Source organism: Emys orbicularis, chromosome 3 (genome assembly GCF_028017835.1).
Source record: "Emys orbicularis isolate rEmyOrb1 chromosome 3, rEmyOrb1.hap1, whole genome shotgun sequence".
In the NCBI taxonomy this organism is placed as follows: domain Eukaryota; kingdom Metazoa; phylum Chordata; order Testudines; family Emydidae; genus Emys; species Emys orbicularis.
Window position 1 is genome coordinate 124,149,776 of NC_088685.1, and position 23,721 is coordinate 124,173,496.

General features: G+C 38.8%; 1 protein-coding gene across 1 annotated transcript in view; it reads left to right on the top strand.

Annotated features, from left to right (window-relative positions):
- Positions 1 to 23,721, top strand: part of MAP3K4 (mitogen-activated protein kinase kinase kinase 4) — a 207,067-nt gene that overhangs the window by 172,057 nt on the left and 11,289 nt on the right. The window contains exons 18-26 of the mRNA XM_065401448.1: positions 314 to 392; positions 4,664 to 4,760; positions 5,736 to 5,852; positions 11,197 to 11,297; positions 13,211 to 13,291; positions 14,069 to 14,260; positions 15,142 to 15,212; positions 18,136 to 18,252; positions 22,587 to 22,746. Coding sequence (XP_065257520.1) covers positions 314 to 392; positions 4,664 to 4,760; positions 5,736 to 5,852; positions 11,197 to 11,297; positions 13,211 to 13,291; positions 14,069 to 14,260; positions 15,142 to 15,212; positions 18,136 to 18,252; positions 22,587 to 22,746 — 1,015 coding nt within the window. The remainder of the gene's footprint in view (positions 1 to 313; positions 393 to 4,663; positions 4,761 to 5,735; positions 5,853 to 11,196; positions 11,298 to 13,210; positions 13,292 to 14,068; positions 14,261 to 15,141; positions 15,213 to 18,135; positions 18,253 to 22,586; positions 22,747 to 23,721) is intronic.

Here is a 23,721-nt window from a genome sequence, read left to right on the forward strand (position 1 = left end):
TGCCTTTGTGGACTTCACTCCAGGATAATTGACTGTTAGAGAAATCATGTTGCAGTCATTGTCTAAGCTACCTCATACATTTACAAATATATTTCAGTTAGCAGCATACATAACTATATAGGTCATAGCTGTTGTGAAGAAATGTATTTTGGGGATTTGGGATTTTTATGTCTGAAGACAAATTTAAAGGCTTGATCAAAATTGGAAAAACTAGTAAGCCAAATTTTCTCCAAATCTAGATAAATGATTTTTTTGGCAATTATCTTGTGTAGTGTACAATATCAAAACTTTTTTTTTTGTTTCCCTCTCCTAGAGTTTACAAGCTCTGATGAATGAATGCATCAGCCATGTAATTGGAAAACCTCACAGTCCTGTTACAGGTTTGTACATTGGTAAGACAGCAGTTCCTGACATTACTTCTGGAACCTAGCTACTGTAGTTTGTATAAATAAATTTGAAAAATAACAATTTGATTGCAAGTTCATTTTAAAACATTAAAGTTAACCATAAAAAGGTACTTTTAAAGCTTTTCCTGGTTGTTCTCATATGAACATTACTGTCTGAGTCATCATTAAACTGTGGAAGAGTTAACACAAGTAATGTGTAAAATGACAACAGTCCATATTTTCAGGTAGTTTTTTGTTTTTTTTGTTTTTTAAGTAAATCACTCAGGTGATTCCTCTGACTAAGGGCAAGTTTACACTACAAAATTACGTTGACCTAAGTTATGTTGATGTACAGCCACTGCAGTAATTAAATCGCTTTTGCATGTCCATGCTACGCTCCTTGTATTGGCAGTGTGCGTCCTCGCCAGGAGCGGTGCACCGATTTAACTGTCAGTGTGGGGCATTGTGGGACGGCTTCTGAAAGGCAGCAACAGTCGATGTAAGCAGCGCAGTGTCTACTCTGACACTGCATCAACCGAAGTGCTACGCCTCTCATGGAAGTAGAGTTCTTAAGTCGGTGTAGTGGGGGAGTTACGTTGGTGGGAACTACATTTTAGTGAAGACACTTACAGAGTTAGGTCGATGTAAGCTGCCTGTAGTGTAGACCAAGGCTTATTAATGTCCTTAAATGGCTCCCAATAGAGTCCCATCAAGTCTTCAGAAGAAAATATTATGGCTGTGAGGAGTTATAGCTTTGGGGAAAATCAGGGCTCTATAAAGGCCTCTACCGTAGTTGATCCCATTGCAGGTAAGAATAGAAGAGTGAAAGGGTGGCTACAGCAGAAATTCAGATTCAAGTCACAGGCAAATGTCCGTAAGAGCAAGCTAGTTATTCTAATATAGTATATTATCCAGTTGGGGGCTTGTCTGCAATGGCAAGTCACTGCATGGAAAGTCAGGGTCTGAATCTACAGAGCAGCTGTTTGCCATGCAGTAATGTCTTGTGTGGATACTGTTAATATGCACTAAAAGCCAAGCCATATTCCAGGACTTTTAGTGCACTGTAGCAGTGTCCACAAGTGACGTTACCGTGTGGCAAGCTGGTACACTGCAGATTCATATCCTGGATTGCCACACAGTAACTTGCCATGTAGACAAGCTCGAGTGATTTGGTGTGTTCTGTGGAGCAATTTCTTTGCAATGCGTTTTTGACTTGTTTATTTTTATATTTCATTGAAGCTTTGTAGACACAAGTGGTAATGCAGATATTAAAATTCTTTGAAAAGAAGCTTTAAAATGTTCCTTGTTGTTTGATCCAGTTAACACAAAACAAAAATTTTACTAGATCTAAAATGAGCTACTTTCCATGTGGGCTCATAACCTCCATTGAAGTATTAAATATGGCATTGTATCCTTGTTTACAAATCTACTTCTTGTTACTTAAAGTTACTATTTTCATTCCCAACTAGATATATATTTCCATGTAGTGAGTGTCATAAAATTATGCCAATTTATTTTTAAAAGACAAATTTTAATATTACATTAGTTTGCATTGAACATCTATTGGTTGTAAATATTTTCATAAATAAGATTATCTAATGAATGAGTCTTATTACATTTATTTTGGTTTAGTATTAAAAATGATTTCTATTTATTTGTTAAAATAATTGTATTCAAACGTGATTCTGGATAAAGAGTATACTGCAATACGTTTGTAATTACTATCTACAAGGGGAAATAGGTTGGAAACCATTTGAAAGAGCCAAAGTTAAATGTTAATCTGTGTAAAATGTTGATACTGTAGCTGCAGGCTATTGTGAATATCTTTATTAATTGTATGGCCTAAGAAAATGCAGTGTGATTCTTTGTAAAATATAGATTAGAAGAAGAATTGCCAAATTTGTAATTCAGTGCATCTAAAATTATCAGCTATATTATTGACTCAGAACTTTACATTGAATTAAGCAAATGTTAATTGCAGAGTTTTTCTTTGATGTTGCTATTCAGTAGTATTGCTACAACAATAGAGATGTGACATTCTGTTAGGCTTTAAATGCAACCAAACTGCCTTGCCAACAGAGTATTTCTGATTGTACCTGGAACTCTTGTAAACCTTCTTGTGATTTGTCAAGGTTAAAAATGCCCTTTGTTAAAAAGGTAAACCTCTGTGTTGTGGTATTTCATGCATGAGGAATATTAACTTTTTTTTCACACATATGTTTCTATCTTATGTCCTTGTAGGAGACTTCTGTGCTGATGTCTGGTGCAGTACTTCCAGTATCTTTGTTAGATTCGGGAAGATATAACTTCCAAAATCATTTTGGCTGCTTACTGCCCACACTGCAATTATTGTTTCATTTTAGCACCATTGTTGCGGTTAAGAATGCTATCTAGTAATTTCTCTCATTTCCCGCCTCCTTGCCAGTGCAATTAGTCATTGCTAGACATTCATAACTCTCATTTTTCCTGAAGTTGCATATTGGTTCCTCATGTTTTCACATAGTCTTGACACGCTTCACATGTGTTAAGGCACAACATGGAGTGGGGGGCACCTGCTGGTTTCGAAAGCATAAGCAGCTCTTCCACACCATGATGAATGAGGGCAAATGGGTTTCGATGGCAGGGGGAATGAAAGGTTCAGAGGAAAACAGGAGAAGGAAGAAGCGTGGGTATTATGAAAAGTACCAAGAAGTGGCATTGGGAAGAGAGAAAGTAACAGGGTTGAGCTGAAGATATCACACAGGGAGAGAGGGAAGCAAGAGGGAGAGCTCAGTGGTTTGAGCATTGGCCTGCTAAATCCAGGGTTGTGAGTTCAATCCTTGAGGGGGCCATTTAGGGATCTGGGGCAAAAAAATTGGTCCTGCTAGTGAAGGCAGGGGACTGGACTTGATGACCTTTCAAGGTCCCTTCCAGTTCTGTGAGATAGGTATATCTCCATATATAAGTACAACTGGAGGAAAAAGCATTATCCCTGTGAGTTGTTTTAAGTTCCGTGAATTTAATATCAAAATAGAACACTTATTTGCAAGTAACAAAAAAAGATAAAAAAAACTTTATTACAAGTATCTATGTTCAACTGACTGTGGCTGTAAACAGGGTACAAGGTTCAGTGTGTGTGTGTAAGTCTTTGCAGTATTGGGATAAAACACTGTGTTTAATGTACAGAAAGGTAGATAGCGATATACCGATATCTAACTTCTTTAAAAAGGAAGTGTCCAACTTTCTGGTCAGTTGCACAGCATTAATTATTCATTTTGGTTGCTGGGAGGTATGTTTTTTATTATGGCAGGGTAGCTGACTCCTGTTGTGATCCCCCTGTCTGCAGATCACATATCAAATGCGTAGTTTGAAAGAGTAATGAGCAGTGTCCGTCCTTGAGTCTAGAGCTAGGGTTCATTTTATTATACATCACACCAACAATTTGGGTTGTAAATTTACAAGCTACTTTTCTGTCCACATAACCCTTATCCCACTCTATGCTTTCCTTTAGAATGGAGTTGTTAATGTACAATAAATACTATTTAGAATAACTCAATGAAGTGTTCTGTGCTCTTCGTATAAGCCCTTAGATTCACAGAGAAACTAGTTCAGAGATGAGACTAATGTTCATTTTGGTTAAAACAATGGTTTTAGCATGCATATGAGCCCAAATACTGAAACACTTGCAAATGCTGCTTCAGCAATGACTTGGCTGACAACTTTTAGTACTGATAAAACTATTTTATTTAGCTTACTGCATATATGCATGGCATTTGACCAGCATGCTTTGCTTTTTTATAGTTGTCTAGAAAATTAATATTTCTGATACCAAGAGCATCTTATAAAGCAATAGTGTTGGCATTATTCAGTTTTTAACATTTTGTTTATTATTTACTGCATAAAAAAAAAAAAAAATTAACCCTTTCTTGTGAAGTTGAAAAAATGAAAATACAATTACTGTATTTTCATTAGATGCGCATCGTGTTACAGCTATTTTTTCATTCCTTTGATTGTTTTTAATGGCTGTTTATATTTTATAGAAACCTGATGCTGAAAGTTACTAGTATGATTAGTATTATCTTTATAAGTGATTTATTTTAAATGATTTTTTTGCGTTTTGTATATACAAAATCAATAAAATATTTTGATGTAAATAGCTGAATTTATATTATATAATTGTTTAATTTGTGGGGGGAATCTTTAACAAAATCACATATCATTATTTTTAAAATTTTTCATAACAGGTGTTTTTCCTGACATTATAATAATATTTATGTGTTGACTTTTACCATTTGCAGCTATTCATCGAAACAGTCCTCGTCCTGTGAAGGTACCTCGATGCCACAGTGATCCACCAAATCCTCACCTTATCATCCCAACTCCTGAAGGGTTCAGGTATTCAGCACTTGTCCAGATTCTTAAACGTCAGCTTTCTTCCCTTTCATTGAAAGTTTGATGTTACTGAAGCTGTTCGTTTAACTCGGTGAACTGAATATTGTTTCTCTAAAATATTTGTTCTGATAAAGCCAATACTTCTGTTTTTGCAAGAGGAAGATCAAGGAGATTTTTAAAAAAAGAGTTAAAGAAATCTGTATTTTAAAGGCATGCTTTTGGAGATGATGCATTTTCTCATTTGTTTAATGCTTTGATTGCTGCATGCTTTCCAACTTTAAAGTCATTCTTTGTTTCCTTCTTTACAAAATTGCTTTGGGAAAAGAATATTTTATAATGAGATTCAGTATTTTAAATACTGGTAGTTAACTAGCTTTTCCCCTTCCCCTGAGTGAGTGAGCATGTAATGCCTCTGACTTTGCTTCTATAGTTTAGTTTACATGAGATTTTCAAAGATAACATCCTTGAATATGGTGGCATTTCTGTATCTTAGTGTTAAATAATTTTCAAACTATATTCACATAATTGTTTCCCGTTAAAAGTTTTGGTCTAGAAATAGGACTAAAAGCTAAAAGCTTCCAAACTAATTTTGCCATACAGCCTTCCACAGAAACAAAATAAAGGGCTATATTTTCAAAGGGGCTGTAGCTCATCCTCAGAATATGGATTCAAAATTTTTCAAAACCAGGTATTTACACACGCAAATTGGGAGCTATTCTAGAGGTAACTGTTGAAATGTTGGTCTCTTAACACTCTTAACATGTTAGGTGATTGTTTGCCCATTGACTACTCTGCTTCTAAAACTTTTGGGATTTTTTTTTTTTTTTTTTTGGTAAAATAAATTAACTTTTTTCCCCACATGAATAAACGTTACAAATTGACACTGTTTTTGATTGTTTCGCTATCTTATTTTTAAATTAAATTTTCAACTCCATCCACTTTTTCAACTGTTTCCTGAAGTCTTTCTTCTCATCGCAGCACGCGGAGTGTCCCTTGTGATGTACGGAACCATTGCAGCGCTGCTGTCAGTCGCCCCGCTCCCATCAGTAGCGACTCAGCTCAACCAAAACCTGTCAGCAGTGCAAATGATACCAGGTAGTTCCACTCCGCAATGCAGAAGTCTCATTTCTGTTTACATCACCCATGCAAATTGCTCCCATTAAATACATTCCATTAGATAATTTAAACAGTGAAATTCCATCCCGTCATGTGCTCTGTTCCAGTGGCTTCTTCATCTGTGTTCGACTTCTGTGAAATTATTATACTATACAAGTGCATGTTTATAAGTCTGCACTGAGCTAAAACAAGATGGTAATTTGAACATATAGTTTTGACCTTACATATTGGTCAAAAGACTATACATTAATTCATGCAGTAAAAATACGCATGCAGTTAACATATACCATTCAGTTCCTCAGTAGATTAGCTTTGATAGCTTTATTAGTAATTGGTAAATGTTCCCTGCACATGTATTTCTCAAGGAGGTTTTAATATGCAAATTAATCAGTTTCTTGTTTACAATTAAATTGTAAGAATTTTTAATATAATACAGAATTGGGGGGAAATGATTTTTAGTGAAGAAAAATACTTGTGAAAATTTCCTGGTGGCAAATACAGAGTACTACAAATAAATTTTGTGGGTGGATTTCTACCTGTGGTTTCTTATACCCGTGCAGAATAAGAACTTGACCAAAGATGACTTTCATGTTTCAGAGCAGTACCATTTTCAAAGAACATCAGTAAATTGCTGGACAAATCTATTCCAGTATCTTCCCATTATCAGGCTTGCAACATTGGTGTCACATTTTTCTTTGTCCCCTCACATCTGGCCACTGCCAAATGCTGTTGGTTCCTCCACAGTTTCTAAGTCTGCTTTTTCCTCTGCATCCTGACCACAAAAATCCTTGTTGATGTCTTAGTAATCTCTTGCCTCATCTACTGCAATCTTATCTTTTCTGGCCTCTCCTTACTCCCCTGCAGTCCATCCAAATAGTTGCTAAAGTCATCCTCCTCTCCTATGATTGCTGTCACTTGCTTCTCCTTGCCTTCTGCGTCAAGTTCAAACTCCTTGTTCTCATGTTCAAGTGTCATCCTACTCCCCCTCTCCATACCTTCCATTCAAGCCTTCCTTATATCCTTTCCACCCCTCTCCCCTTCGCTCTTTCCCATCGTATATTTCTCCCTTGTCCATGTTCAAGCTTCTTTCCCCTTGCTTCCTGTGCCTGGTGTAATCACATACTTACTGTGTGCTAACTGACCACACCTTATCCCCACAAAAAACCTGCACTTCTTTGAGTTTAGACCAGCTGTATTACATCATAGTTGTGTTTGTGACAGTTATAGCAATTTCCTGCAATATCCTGAACAAACCTTGTTGAATTAAGGTTAAGTAACTTAGAAGTTCATTTTATTAAAAATGCAAATGTTTGTGTTACTGTGGGATTGTATGTAACGTCCCTAGGGAGGAGACATGACTAATGTAAACCCTGAGAAGTGTCATGAGCTTCAAAGGACTGTTTGAAACATGTGCCAGACAAGAATGAACTTCTAAAGTTAAGCAGGTTTCCCAGGAAATCTCTAGTGGGAGGTGAATGCGAATATAACTCCTCCAGTTTTGCAAGAACTTAGCCTTTTGAAGCTTCACCCAGTGGGAAGGGACCTTCATCTGCTGATAACCTGTTACATGAGGATAAGATCAGAGGCCCAAAGGAGTGACTTACAGATTCATGGGTGTTCTTATTCTGAGCTAAGGTGGTTATGAACATCACAGAAAAACCTCTGGGTGCGGTTCGAAGGCTTGTTCACCTGCCAGAGCCCTTGTTGGAGTTGGGGTGATCTCTGGTAAATTTATTAGAATGCGTGTAGGTTTTTATTGTTATGTTTTCTCTGTAATGCTTTCACTTTAAGAATAAATGTTCTTGCTTAGAAAAAGCTGTGTGGTAGTTTATAACTGTGGGTAATTATGTTATTGATAGCCTCTGAAGAGAAAGCAAATGAGCTTGCTTAGGCAGTCTGACTTGATGGGGAATTCACAGTGAAGGCAGGGAACTATGTGGCCTGGAAAACACCCCAGTCAGGAGAGGGTGAGAGACGGTCTCCACCCAAGAAATGTAACAGCTGGGGAGTTAGATGCCTGAAAGTGGTTCCCTTGCTGGATTACAAAAGGGGAATACAAGCCTGGTACCCCGGAACTATGACAGTGTTATCTAATTCAGGTTGCAGGCCCCTTTTGGCTGAGACTACATCTTCCTCCACAGTTCTGAGCACTGACAATACTCAGCAAATAATCTTGGGAGTACCAATATCATTAGTGTTCTACTGTTGCCACCTTCCTTATAGTTCAGGCAAAAAAAAATAATAATAATAATTAGGAAAGGGAACAGTCTGTCAGTGGAACTTTCATATAAGGGCTGTAACTAACTTCCTGTGTGAGTTGAGTAGGAAAGAAATGAACTTCAATTTTAATTGTTCAGCAATTTTGTTAACTTACATTTTTGTGGTACTAAAATGTTCATCACGGCCATCCTTTGAAATAACATCTGTTAAAAGCATGAGCCACACTTTTAATTACAGTAGCTAGTAATGGTGCAGAGTTATAATTGAGTTCATAAGTGAATAGCAGTTATTGTTTAAGACCTCTTAGTATTTTGACATTAAGAGGATTTATGCAGTTAGAATATTGTTAATTATACTATTCAAACAGTGACTGTATCTGGAGTCTCAAGATTTCTAAATACCTCATGGGTCTTACTACTTTTATTTGTATGGTCGTAGTGCCAAGAGCTCTGTTGTGCTAGTCGTCATACACACCTGGGTCATGCTCTGAAGCGGTTACAAACTCATTTGAAATAAAATGCAACAAGCAAATGTAGTAAACATTAAGAAACGAAGGGGAGGGAGAAAGAACAGGACAACAGTAATAAGATTGCATGGTTACTTAGATGAACTATGCACGCAACTTAATTAGTCTGAACTATTTTAAAGTTTGTTATTTTTAATAAATAATATCCACTATCTTCAACTGCTACTCAACCTACCATCCTGGTTAGCTCATTTATTGTAGATGGCACAGTAGAAGCAGGTTTAGAGATATTTGGAGCGGAATGGATTGTGGCCTTACAGATAATTTCGGGGGGAGTGTTTCAGGCATTGGGTGGCAGTTCTTTTGACATAAAGTTCTAACTAGCATATCTCGAAAGTGTCTTGTCACTTCACATACTGTGATTTTTATGCTAAAAGTTTTGATTTGCATCCCAAAATGGTCTCTGCATATAGAAGCTGGCTGTACAGTACACTCTGTGTTCACTAAAAGAACAGTCCTGGTCTTTGGAAGAATACTTCTGGATGCTATTTGTGTGTTTATCAAACATTCTCTGTACTTCCATTTTAAGACAGTCATTACAGAAGACCCAGTAGTAGTGATCAGCAGTGCCAAGCACTTTACAGATCCTTTTCATGGTTTACAGACAGAATAAATAACGCATAGAAGCTCTAGCAGTTTCAGAAATCAAGAGAGCTGTGGTTGAGTAGTATTTGTGGTTTCTAAAAAAACACGTATAGAATTGGTCCATTATTTAAATATTCCTCTTATGTTACAGACCACATAAAACAGATTCCCCCTACTCTGCCCCCATCTCCTTCTGTCCTGCCCCCTTCAAATTTCCCCTGGAGCATGTGGGTTACTTGAAGTGTTGCTTGAGCAGCTGCTTTTTGAACAGGAGCAGCTGCCTTTTGAACAGGAGCAACTGAGGGATACGATTATAATTTTTGACTATCTTATGCTTTGGTGTGATGTTATACTATTGAAACTGGGACAGACTTGTAATTCATGTGTGATGGTGCACCCATGTACTGTGGTATCTGTAACAGTTACCGTGTGTGTTTCTTCTTTTCATTTTTGAAAAAAACTGATTAAAAACAAAAGAATTACACAACAAAATGTTTGTCAACCTACAAAAGAATCGAATGATCAACAATAGTTGATGGAAGGAAAAATAAATAAGAAATATACATTTCAAAGAACTGGGACTTCACTTCTTAAGAGCATCCACATATATATTTTGGCCAATAATATTAGAACATTGGAATGGTTGCAGTGTTGTACAGAAATCTATGTATTCTGTTCATTAAAGAAATAATTCCCTAGAAGTTTGCATGCTGTTCTTGGAGCCATCTACCTTACAACTCTTTTGGGAGTTGGGAATAACAAACTGCAGTGTTTTCTTCTACAACAGAGGCTGTGAATTCTTACGTGCACAATCTGTATTTTTAAGTTGAACTCTGATCACCCATGAACTAAATAAATAGTAGTTAAAAACTAACTACGGAAACCGGAAATCTGTAGTATTGTAGTAACATTGAAGAGAATTGTCATTCAAGAATGACTATAATGTTCTGTGTACAGTATAATCCACTTAAAGTGAACTTCAGTTTGTAATGAAGTAGAATGAGTGTCCCAAACTTTTCCAACTCAATCTGCAGATTGCTGTCTTAATTGTAGTTATCCTCACTTATAGTGAAGTTATTCTGTGAAAGAAAAGAACATCTCTTCACTAAGGACGGTTCTATTGTATTTAAGAGGATGGATGCCCAGCCACTGGAATAGCATAGAAACAAAGCTTTAATCTGTTCTAAACATTTGCATTAGGTGCATACAATTTATAGAATATGAGAACTTTCTAAACCAGTTGCACTAAGCAATGTGTGGTGCACAAATGCTACCATAGTTCATTCAAGGCTGTTCTTAAAATATTCTTTTTTTATGTAATTTGAACATTTAAATGCAAAGCAATTTTAATCTATTAGTTTATATTGAGCTTTTTGACAGTTTGAGTCTGTGCTATTTCTATACTAATTTTTCCAATTTAATTGTTGAATGTCCAAGGTCGGAGACGGCTGTGGTTGATCATTTTGTATTTACCCAGACCTAGTATTTGAGCAGATTTCCTTCTGTCTTTCTCACTGTTTCTTTACCTGTTTAATAATTTGCATATACACAGGCTCATAATTAATTTGTGCAAGACAGGGTTCCTGTTTTGTCTTCTGGTAGTATTTATTTTTTAAATAGAACTCTGAGCGGAATATAGCTCTGACGTGCTTGGAGCTTGATCTGGTAAGGTGTTGAACCCCTGTAGATCCCACTTTAAACAACAGGAGTTTCAGGTGCTTAACACTACATAAGATCCAACCTTTAGGTTGGTGGAGTGGGACAGCTTCTCTATCCAGGATTTAAATAATGTCACACAGAGAGCAGGAAAGAAAATGCTGAAGATTTACAGTACTTCACTTTACTTCCCAAGAACTCGTTTTGCCTTTGTGTGGTTTTCATTAATGGGACCAGGGTGGATACACTCGCCCCCTAAGCTTTAGAGGTTCTTTCACTTCAGAAGTGCAATTTAAATTGCTAATCCGTACAGTGGCTTTTTTTTTTTTTTAACAGGGGTTCCAGTGTCCCTGAAAATGATCGACTGGCTTCAATAGCAGCTGAGTTGCAGTTTAGGTCCCTGAGCCGTCACTCAAGTCCCACTGAGGATCGAGAAGGTGATTATTTCGATAACAGATTGTGATCTGGATCTGCAAATTATTTATGTGATTAATGTATTGTCTCTCTCCTGACCCAGGTCCATCCCCCTTTTAAAAATTCCTTTATCAACTCTTTATTTCTAAACAGGACTTTACTGTGTTAACTTTAAATTAAGGACCAAATTGCCTATGTTTTCCCAAATATGTATGTGTGGGGTATTTTTTTTTTTTCAGGTGCAGCTTGGGCACCTGTGTTTAAGATAGTTGCTTGTTTGGCTTTTTTAATAGACCCGTGGGGTGTTCCACTACAGCAGAGGTGGGCAATCTTTTTGGCCCGAGGGCCACATGGGGAATAGAAATTGTATGGCAGGCCATGAATGCTCACAAAATTGGTGTTGAGGTGCCGGAGGGGGTGCGGGCTCTGGGGTGGGGCTGGGCACGAGGAGTTTGGGGTGTAGGAGGGTGCTCTGGGCTGGGACCGAAGGGTTCGGAGGGTGGAAGGGGGATCAGGGCTGGGGCATGGGTGCAGAACAGGGTGCAGGTTCCGGCTGGGGGTGCGGGCCCGGTAATGGGGCTGGGGATGAGAGGTTTGGGGTGCAGGAGGGTGCTCAGGGCTGGGATCGAGGATTTTGGAGAGCGGGAGGGGGATCAGGGCTGGGGCAGGGGGTTGGGGCGTGGGGAGAGGCTCAGGGATGCAGGCTCCGAGCAGCATTTACCTCAAGTGTTTCCCAGAAGCAGTGGCATGTCCCTTCTCCGGCTCCTACGCGGAGGTGCAGCCAGGCGGCTCTACATGCTGCCCCATCCGCAGGCACCGCCACTGCAGCTCCCATTGGAGCGTGTAGGAGCCGGAGCGGGGCCATGCTGTGGCTTCCGGGAGCTGCCTGGTGCGGCCCCTGACCCTGCGCCCCAGCTGGAGCGGGGCACAGCCACGTGGTGCGGCCTCCGACCCAGCGCCCCGACAGGAGCAGCGCCAAGCCGTGTGGTGCGGCTCATGGGCCGTAGTTTGCCCACCCTGCACTACAGCGTTCAAAATGAGATTGATACCATAGTGACATTTTGTTGGCATATCCCCTGTATCAGTGACTGGATCTACTTTTCTTGCACACCTTCTCAGCACAGTACCCTGGCAGTGAGGTGAGGATTTCTCAGGCTGTGGATCAGAAGCAAAGACTGTAGTTGCTATTGCAGCATCAGTGTTACAGAAGTCCCCAGAGCCAGTACTTGCACCCACCACTAGTGGGGAGAAATGGCTGGATCCACATGTTGATAGATCGATTGGTCTGGGCCTCTCCTCCTCCTCAGGTTTCTCTGACCCCTCATATGCTTAGGCATATAAGTGAAATATATTTAAACAACTTCCTTGGAAAATAAACTTGTTCATTAAGAAGTTTCATTTTGTATTTTGTATGACAGACAATGAACTTCTCAGTGTTTCAGCCATCACTTATGACTGGAGTTTGAATATAGTAGATTGTGTTGTCTGTTTCCAAATTGGAAGAAACGTTTAACAAACAATTGAACTTTTAAAGTATATTTTTGATTTGCTTGGTTTGCCTGATCATTGCCTTTTACCTGTGCCTGATATTGAAGGGGAGACTAACTAGGTTGGATTGACTATTTATAGTTAAACGATTTTGCGATGCAGTAATTTTTTATGTATACAGATGCTGAATTTCTGCCGTGTGTTATATATAACTATTTCTAAAGATACCAAATTGTCTTAAAGTTCAAAGAATGTAACTAGCTGTGGTGTTGCCTCAAATACCATAGCGAAGATCAGTCTGAGTTGTTAAATTATCAGGTGTTTTAATCCTGAAATGTAAAATGTAAGATTTTGTTGTTAAATATGGCAACACTGTTAATACCTTAAAAGTAGTATGAAAACAAACAATTTTTAGGCAACATAATTTCTCTCATTACTGTTTTTACAGAACCATTGTATCCTAAAGGAGACTTGAGTGGATCAGTCCGAAGGAGTTGGGAGCTTCGAACTCTCATCAATCAGACCAAAGGTAAGAGACAAAGGAACACAACTTAATGCAATATATTTCAAACTTAGCTAAGTCTGTATATTTAAAATAAAAATCCTTAATGTTGTACTTCAGAAAAATACTGATTTCTGATATCAGAGGAGTCTAACAAAAGAACAGTATGTATTCTTTGAGGCATTATCTATTGTTCTTGATATACAAAATTAGTATTAATAGTTACCAGCATGCTTATTATCATCAGTTGATAGAAGACATTTTTGAGAAGTTGGGGTTACATGAAATTTCTAGATCTAGAGGCTCATAAAGAACTTAGAGGTTCACACAATACTTCAGAATTATTTAAATTTGAGAAGTTTTCAAATCTACATGAAGTAAAACCTTAAAATTCTTCCTTCCCCTGTTTCAATATGGTAATGAACTCAACTGTATTAATATCCAAACTAACGATCAGTGCTTTAATTAAAGGCTAAATGAAGATAAATCATATTGTAAGTTTATTACTTCAGTGCAGCTAACTTCTTTGAATTATGTTAGTGGGAATTAAAAATAGTTTAATATTTTCATCTAAGTTGCAAAATAAGAAGTTTCATATGAAACCAGAACATGTATTTTCTGCTTTCCTTAGTTCCAGCTTGCTTATTGTTTGAACTTCTGTTAAGAAAACAGTTGCATTGTACATCATAACACTTGTTCAACATGGTCTCATAATAATACAGTAGTGGCAAAGGAGTATACATGGAATTCAAATGTAGGGGTGTAGGTTTCTGAATCAATGAATTTGTGCCCTGCTTTTTTTAGATACTGCTTCCAAGCAAGGACCTATTGATGCTGTTCAGAAGTCTGTCCAGTTGTTTGAAGAAAAGAGATACAGAGAAATGAGGAGGAAGAACATCATTGGCCAAGTCTGTGATACCCCCAAATCTTATGATAATATCATGCATGTGGGTCTAAGGAAGGTGACCTTCAAGTGGCAGAGAGGAAACAAAATTGGTAAGTCTGTAATGGACTTGTCATGTAGCTTAAAATACTGTATTCAGACCTTGTTTCACCTTAAGATTTGCATTTGAAATCTTGCATCTTGGTGTAGATATTAAGGTTTCTTTTACTACACAAGGAAGATTTACAGAATATTAAACACAGACTACTATTGCAACTAGCATTTCCTATATAGCATTTACTGTGAAATCTTCACTGGTCAAGTAGTTAGAAACAAAAATTGATATATGACATGAATTAATTCAGTAGCATGTGCTGAACAGCTTCATTTTGTGCTTGATCCTGCAATCTCTGAACATATTCAACTCCCATTGATGTTTTAGGGCAGTGGTTCTGAACCTGTGGGCCGCTTGCAGCCCAATCAGCACACAGCTGCAGCCCATGTGACATCCTCAGGGCCATACAGGTAGTATATATATTGTGTGGATGCGGGCCACATAACTCATAAAGAGCTGCATATGTGGCCCACAATGATAAAATGGGTTGAGAGCCACTCTTGTAGGGTATTCTGCACATGGAAATATTGCAAGGTTAAATGCAACACGTTGGCACTAACTTCAGTAGACTAGTTTCACTTACTGATGTCGTCACTGTTGGCCACACTCAAGAGAGATGATTATTTCCCCACTGATTCTGACTGTATATGTCTCAGACTATTACTGCATAATCATGAGAAGGTTCTACTCCTGATAAAACTTAGAGTTAATGTGCTTAACTTTTAATCAATTTAAACATAGGATTATAATTGCTTTATTATGTTGAACAAGCATTACAAGTTTAAATCCTTTTGAAATAAAAAAGGAAATCAAGGAAGAAAATCTGCTAGGCTGAGAAGTGTGTTTGAGGTGTTCATTGTTTTTATTGTAATTCTATAGGTGAAGGCCAGTATGGGAAAGTCTATACATGTATCAGTGTTGACACTGGTGAACTGATGGCCATGAAAGAAGTGAGTACATTACCTACACGTGCCACTGCTATTTAATTTTGATGATGCATATGCTGTTTCCATAACCACATGTGCATGAGTTTAGTTGACAGGTCTCCTTGTCAGAGCATTGTTGTCAGATGGTTAGAGCAGGGAAATGGGAATATGAGTTCCTGCTTCATATAGGCTGAGTCATATAACTTTTCTGAAAGTCCAGGTTAGTTCTAAATGTTCATATACAGATTTACTTCTGTATATACTGAATTGAGACCTTCTGTCTGTTTTGTATTACATTCTGCTTGATAAGGTATTTGCCAATCTTTTTAGGTTTTTTTTGCATTCATCCTTATACTTACATTTGGAAGGTTGCCTTGGTATGAATAGCTCCCAGCAATTCCTCTGACAGCCACTTGACACTAATGTAATTACAGGTTTTGGGCCCAATTCTGTTCCCAGATTTGCATGTACAACGCTGTTGTCTAACATTTGTATAAAAAGGTGGAATTAGGCCCTGTTTCTATTGTTCCTGTCCCAGTATTCATCCACTGAGCTTGTAACACTGACTCCCAGAAGTTCACCCTGGTGTTGTTTAAGAGGAGGTTATCTTTTTCCCATCCGGAGCCCTCCCTGTCCCTCTTAGCCTTCCTAGGTGCAATTATCAACATATATATTCATTCAAGAGAGTGCCTTGAGCAAAGACTAAGGTTAGTGCAAGAGAGACCCACACTTGTGGATGGACCTCACATTGATGGGTTAAATAGTTAGTACCGGTATATTATTTTCCTTATGCTGTTTTCTAGCACTTAGAATCTTATTCCTCACCAGTTGTTTTCAAAATATTCATTCCTCATTGAGGATTATATACAAGCTATGTTTGAAGTTTTCAGTACCAAGTCTCCTTGAGTATAAAAAAGGTTCAGAGTTTTTGTGTGTGTTTTTTTTTTTTTAATACTGATTGAAAAGCGAGCTTTTTTCCCTCTAGGTGTTTCTTCAGACTTTAAGAAAGAAAGAGCCTTTCTGAGTCAAGGAGAAACTTTTGAAACTTCAGTCCAAAATATATTTTTAGCAAAGCTTCATAAACCACTGAAATAAGGGTTAGAATAGATATCTCAAATATCACGAACATCAATAAAAATGATGGGGAGTGCTTGTTTACAAATACACATTGCTTCACAATTTTGAAACTTTAGAAAAGTATTTGGCAAAGAAAAGTATTTGAACTTTCTTTGTCACTTTTGTTACCGTTTTATATTTGTTTATCACTGTTTACCAAAGTATGAAACCTCATGTTCTGAAATTGTTATACGGAAACAACCAGTCATAATGTCATAGATTCATAGATTCTAGGACTGGAAGGGACGTCGAGAGGTCATCGAGTCCAGTCCCCTGCCCTCATGGCAGGACCAATACTGTCTAGACCATCCCTGATAGACATTTATCTAACCTACTCTTAAATATCTCCAGAGATGGAGATTCCACAACCTCCCTAGGCAATTTATTCCAGTGTTTAACCACCCTGACAGTTAGGAACTTTTTCCTAATGTCCAACCTAGACCTCCCTTGCTGCAGTTTAAGCCCATTGCTTCTTGTTCTATCCTTAGAGGCTAAGGTGAACAAGTTTTCTCCCTCCTCCTTATGACACCCTTTTAGATGTGTCATAAACTGCTATCATGTCCCCTCTCAGTCTTCTCTTTTCCAAACTAAACAAACCCAATTCTTTCAGCCTTCCTTCATAGGTCATGCTCTCAAGACCTTTAATCATTCTTGTTGCTCTTCTCTGGACCCTCTCCAATTTCTCCACATCTTTCTTGAAATGCGGTGCCCAGAACTGGACACAATACTCCAGCTGAGGCCTAACCAGAGCAGAGTAGAGCGGAAGAATGACTTCTCGTGTCTTGCTCACAACACACCTGTTAATACATCCCAGAATCATGTTTGCTTTTTTTGCAACCGCATCACACTGTTGACTCATATTTAGCTTGTGGTCCACTATAACCCCTAGATCCCTTTCTGCCGTACTCCTTCCTAGACAGTCTCTTCCCATTCTGTATGTGTGAAACTGATTTTTTCTTCCTAAGTGGAGCACTTTGCATTTGTCTTTGTTAAACTTCATCCTGTTTAACTCAGACCATTTCTCCAATTTGTCCAGATCATTTTGAATTATGACCCTGTCCTCCAAAGCAGTTGCAGTCCCTCCCAGTTTGGTATCATCCGCAAACTTAATAAGCGTACTTTCTGTGCCAATATCTAAGTCGTTAATGAAGATATTGAACAGAGCCGGTCCCAAAACAGACCATTGCAACACTATGTACCTTTACTTTGTCTTAGGGTTGTCACTAACTTGGTGTATTAAATTTTTTTCTGTTTTCTGATCACAAAATAAAAATAGCAACCCCTGTCATTTTTACTAAGCATTTTGTTTGACTTAGTCATATGTTGACTAGGAAAATAGGAAATCACTTTTTCAGAAGAATTTTTTTTTGCTAATTTGTATTTGCCTCGCACCCCCAAAAAAAATCCATCACAAGGCATCATTGGGATATTAATGAAAACTGCTCTTTTAGTCAACGCCTCCTGACTCTGTGCCTCCTTCCATGCCACACCTTACTCTTGGAAAAGCCTCAGCTAAACTATGCGCATGAAGGAAACTCCTCTTGGCGGCCTGCTTCTTCATGAAGCCTTTCTACACTGATCTCATCGGTGTTTCTGTCTGAGTTAGATTGCAAGCTCCTTAAAGCAAGGGCCTTGTTTCGTTTTTTTTTTTTTTTTTTAAGTGACAACACCCTATCCTTGTAGATGTCTATAAATCATATCCCCAAATCTGTTCCTAGAAATATCAAAAGAAGTCTATAGATGGCTTCTTAGCTGTTGTTCCTCTTTTGGTGGTTTTTCTATTTCACAGTTACGTTAATAGCAGCAGTAATGAAAAAAATCACTTTTGCAGATAAGATTTCAACCGAACGATCACAAAACCATCAAAGAAACTGCAGATGAACTGAAAATTTTTGAAGGCATCAAACACCCTAATCTGGTTCGTTACTTTGGTGTGGAGCTCCACAGGGTAAGCAAACGTTCATCACTGGATTTTCATAAAAGTTAGGAGAATCTTTAGGAGTTCAGAAATGGAGTCGTGTGTTCTACACCACAAGTTATCCCACTTCTGAGAACTTTAATTTTGCCCAATTATCCAGGAAATCTCCGTGAACTGCATCATTTCTGTCTTCCCTGAATCTAGAATTCTTCCTGAAACGTAAGTTGTAGAAAGCGGTTAGACATCAAAGCACTAAAACTCACCCTACTAGTAATAGCAAAGGACACACCAGTGTCTTAACACTCCTCCCCGCCCCCCAAAAGCATGTTAGCTTGTATGAAATCTTCATGTGCAAATTAGCCATGTAAACACTTCCAAAAAGCCAACATTTTCAAACAGCTAATATTTGTTATCGATAGTGACCGTACCACAGACATTTTCAGCATCTTTTCATGAGAAACTAAAACTGCAAAATAGTGAGGAGTTAGAGAAATGAGACATCCTCAGTACAGGCGCAGAAACTGAAAGCTGGCCCACAGAGCAATTGAAACATTCCATCATAGCAGAACCTGCAAAAGAGGGGATAAAATTACTAATCTTGTTTACTACTTGCTAGTTTACAAAATTTTCTTTTTAAAATGTGACTATAGTTCTTAAGCTATGGAAACGTAGGTATATTATCTTATTCTAGTATGACAAAGTGCTCTACTTGCTATTTGGGCAATGCCAAGAACCCCTCATCGATAACTTGTAGTACTTGGTGTCACAACTAACTTTATAGTTACAGAATTACATGCATGGGCGATCTTATGCATATGTGAAAGAGAATGTAAAATTCATTTGCAGCAAGGGAGATTGAGGTTAGAAATTAGGGGAAACTTTCTGACTATAAGGCTAGTTAAGTACTGGAATAGGTTACTGAGTGGAATTGTGGAATCCCCATCACTGGAGGTATTTAAGAACTGGTTAGACAAACGTGTCAAGGATGCTCTAGGTATACATGGCCCTGCTTCAATGCCAGGGGATCGATTCTTGAGGTCCCTTCCAGCCCTTCATTTTTATGATTCTATGATACAGATGTTCAGTCTGTAATCTTAGAAAAGCACAAAGAAATTTGCATGAAGGCCTGGTTTATTAGTCCAGGTTATTCCAATTGAAACTGACCCCTCTCAAAAAACGAACAAACAAACAAAATCAAAAACCCTGCCAGTGTAAAAATAATGCAGGCAGAAGTCCTGCAGCTGGGGGCTATCTGATTTATTGCACAGAATGCAGCATGTATGATTACCTGCCTTGTGGGCAGATGGCAAGCAACTCATGGCCCTCAGAGACTGAGTATGGGCTCTTGAGAGAGTGGTTGGACTGGAGGAGCTAAAGGAGACAGAGGTACAGAAATTAGATTTTCCAGGACACAGTAGTGAAGTCCCATCCCCAGTCTGACAGCCTCTGTGCTGTTGAGGAGGATGAAAGTCTCGTGGAAGGAGAACTTCAAGCAGGGAAATGATCCCATAGTTGGGATCATCCTTCCCTCTTACACTGAGGATACCTGTCTGGGAGAGGGAACCTCAGTTATTAGGAAGAAACAGGTAATAGCAATGGGAAGTTTGATTTTTAGAAATGAAGATAGCTGGGTTTGTGATGACCGGGAGACTGCATGGCAAATTGCCTGCCGGGTGCGAAGCCTGTGGACCTCTAAAGAAATCTAGATAGACCTATGTGCAGTGCTGGGGAGGAGCTGGTGGTCACCGTACATGAAGGTACCACTGACATAGGGAAAGGTAGGAGAGAGATCCTGGAGGCCAAATTTAAGCTGCTACGTAAGCGATTAAAGTCCAGGACCTCCATGGTAACATTCTCTGAAATGCTTCCAGTTCCATGCGCAGGGCCAGTTAGACAAGCAAACTGCAGGGTCTCAATGCCTGGATGAGACAATGGTGTTTGGAGGAGCAATTTAGGTTTATTAGCAACTGGGAAACCTTTTGGGAAAGGAGGAGCCTATACAGCAAGGATGGGTTCCACCTAAATCAAAACAGAATCAGATTGCTGGCATGGAAAATTAAAAAGGTTGTAGAGGAATTTTTAAACTAAGGGCTGGGGAAAGCTGACAGATGCGGAGGAGCACATGATTCAGACAGACCTATCCCTTAGGGGAGGAGTTATTAAAGGGGATACTCCTATGTTCTGAAGAGGAGTGACTAGAAGTTGAAAAAGTACAGGTAGGAACTGAAGAGAAACAGTGAAATGAAAGAGTCCCATTCAGTTACATCACATGAAGGCAGACAATATTGACAAATTTTATAAGTGCTTGTATATAAATACAAGAAGTGTAAATACTAAGACACTCCTACCTCGCAGGATTCTAGAGCCGTGGCTACAGCCAGAGCCCCAGAAGTCTACACGCAATTAAACAATTGCCCAAGCCCCGCAAGCCCGAGTCTAATTTCATTGTAGACATACCCAAGGAAGACAAGGCCATTGTAGAGGAGCTAAATAAATTCTTTGCATCAGTCTTCACTGCAGAGGATGTGAGGCAGATGCCCACATCTGAGCCATTCTTTTTATGTGACAATTCTGAGGAACTGTCTCAGATTCAGATGTTAATAGAGGAGGGTTTGGAATAAATTAAACAGGAATAAATCACCAGGGCCATATGGTATTCACCCAAGAATTCTGAAGGAACTCAAATATGAAATGGCAGAACTACTAACTGTGGTATGTAAACTCTTGCTTAAGTCAGCCTCTGTACCAGGTGACTAGAGGATAGCTAATAGGACACAGAATTTTGAAAAAGTCTTCAGAGGCGATCCTGGCAATTACAGGCTGGTAAACCCACTTTCAGTACCAGACAAACTATAGAACAGAATTATCAGACACATAGATGAACACAATATGTTGCGGAAGAGTCAACAGAGCTTTTGTAAAGGGAAATCATGCCTCACCAATCTACTAGAATTCTTTGAGGGGGTCAACAAGCATGTGTACCAGGGGGATCCAGTGGATATAATGTACTTAGATTTTCAGAAAACCTTTGACAAGGTCTCTCACCAAAGGCTCTTAAGCAAAGTAAGCTGTCATGGGAAAAGAGGGAAGGTCCTTTCATGGATCGGTAACTGGTTAAAAGATAGGAAACAAAAGGTAGGAATAAATGGTCAGTTTTCATAGTGGAGAGAGGTAAGTAATGGGGTCCCCCAAGGATCTATCTTGGGACAGGACATTCAGCATATTCATAAATGATCTGGAAAAAGGGTAAACAATGAGTTGGCAAAGTTTGCAGATAATACAGAATTACTTGGGATAGTTAACTCCAAAGCAGGCTGCAAAGGGATCTCACAAAACTGTGTGATTGTGCAACAAAATGGCAGATGAAATTCAGTGTTGATAAATGCAAAGTAATGCACATTGGAAAACATAATCCCAACTATACAGACAAAATTATGAGGTCTAAATTAGCTGTTACCACTCAAGAAAGAGATCTTGGAGTCATTGTGGACGGTTCTCTGAAAACATCCGCTCAATGTGCAGCAGCAGTCAAAAAAGGTAACAGAATGTTAGGAACCATTAGGAAATGGATAGATAATAAGACAGAAAATATAAAACCACGGTATTAATCCATGGTATGTCCACATCTTGAATACTGAGTGGAGTTCTGGTCATCCCATCTCAAAAAAGATATATTAGAATTGGAAAAAACAACAAAAATGATTAGGGGCATGGAGCAGCTTCCATATGAGGAGAGAGAAAAAAGACTGGCACTGTTCAGCTTGGAATAGAGGGAAGATATAACAGAGGTCTATAAAATCTTGATTTGTGTGGAGAAACTGAACAGGGAAGTATTTACCCCTTCACATGACACAAGAAGCAGTGATTACTCAATTAAATTAATAGGTAGCAGGTTTAAAACAAACAAAAGGAAGTACTTCATCACACAATGTGCAATCAACCTGTGGAACTCATTGCTAGGGGATGTTGTGAAGCTGAAAGTATGACTGGGTTAAAAAAATAATTAGATAGGTTCATGGAGGATAGATCCACAATGGTCAGGGATGCAGCCCTGTGCTCTGGGTGTCACTAACCCTGTGACTGCTAGAAGCTGGGTCTGGACAACGGAGATAGATCACTCGATAAACTGCCCTGTTCTGTTCACTACCTCTAAAGCATCTTGCACTGGCCACTATCAGAAGACAGGATACTGGGCTAGGTGGACCATTCGTCTGATCCAGCGTGGCAGTTCTTGTGACCCTGTTTCACAAATAGCAAGGAGGTGGGAGGAGGCTATGGGTAAACATTAAAATTTGAATAGAAATTAAGATTAGAAATAATACCAGCACAGGCACCAAAGGAATCTAATTTGGTTCCCACAACAGGAAGAAATGTATATCTTCATGGAGTACTGTGATGAGGGCACTCTGGAAGAGGTGTCAAGGCTGGGCCTTCAGGAACATGTCATTAGGCTCTACACGAAGCAAATCACGATTGCTATCAATGTGCTACATGAACATGGTATAGTTCATCGGGACATTAAAGGTAAATTGTTTTTAAAAAAAGTTAAGGTAATGTTGCTTTACAGTGTTGTAAGTAAGGTATTGCCTAAAGCATCTGTGGGGATTTAAGGCAAGTTCTCTGCTCTAGAGCAGTAATTATGTTAACATGCCCTGCCCAGGCACTGGACAGTTGATAAGCTTGCATTAGTGGCTATTCACTTTTATTTAACGCATTGAGCTTGAAATGTTGGCACACAGGGTTGCAAAATTAGGGACAAATTCTGCCCCCTGGGTGCACTTATGCAACTTTCTTTGAGTTCACTGGAGCCCTGTGGCTCCATCCAGGGACAGAATTTGGTCCTTACAGTAATACTAGTGTTAGAAGTGTAACTTATCTGGTATATTTTTATTCTGGGCTTTTCGAGAAATGATGGAATTCTCTGGGAGCTGAAGAGTATCAAAAAGATAATTTGATCATAATATTTTCTCTGTGGTTCTCAAGGCTCAAGAAGGGTTGTAGGATTTCAAAGGGATGATAGAGTCATCATAGTGGTGAAAGGCTGCTGTTTTACGTTAGAGAGATTATGAAAACAAATAGGTTTAAAATTAGACCTATCCAATGATTCTCTGATGCATGTTAGTCTACACACGTTTTGCTCTCAGCCATCTCTTCCAATGAACAGGCTGGAGCTACAAAAACTGCAGAATTTTTTGGCGTGCTCATAGAAACCCCCTCTATCTCCAGTTTCACTCCTTTTCCCACATGATCAATAGCACGGCTTCTTGTCTCCTGCTCCTTTCAAAACATTCTCCTAGTCTAGCTGGTCTATTTTTGTTTAGTGTGACTTGTTTTCCTCAGCAATGGTAGAGAAACCAGAGAAGGAAAGGAAAAAACTTCACACAAATTATTCCCGTTAAATGCCCAGTTTACAACAAGGCAATACAACCCAACCATGCTGGGTTTCTATGTCCCTCTTGCTCACAGGGTTCTGAATCATCGCAGCAGTCTAGGAGATTC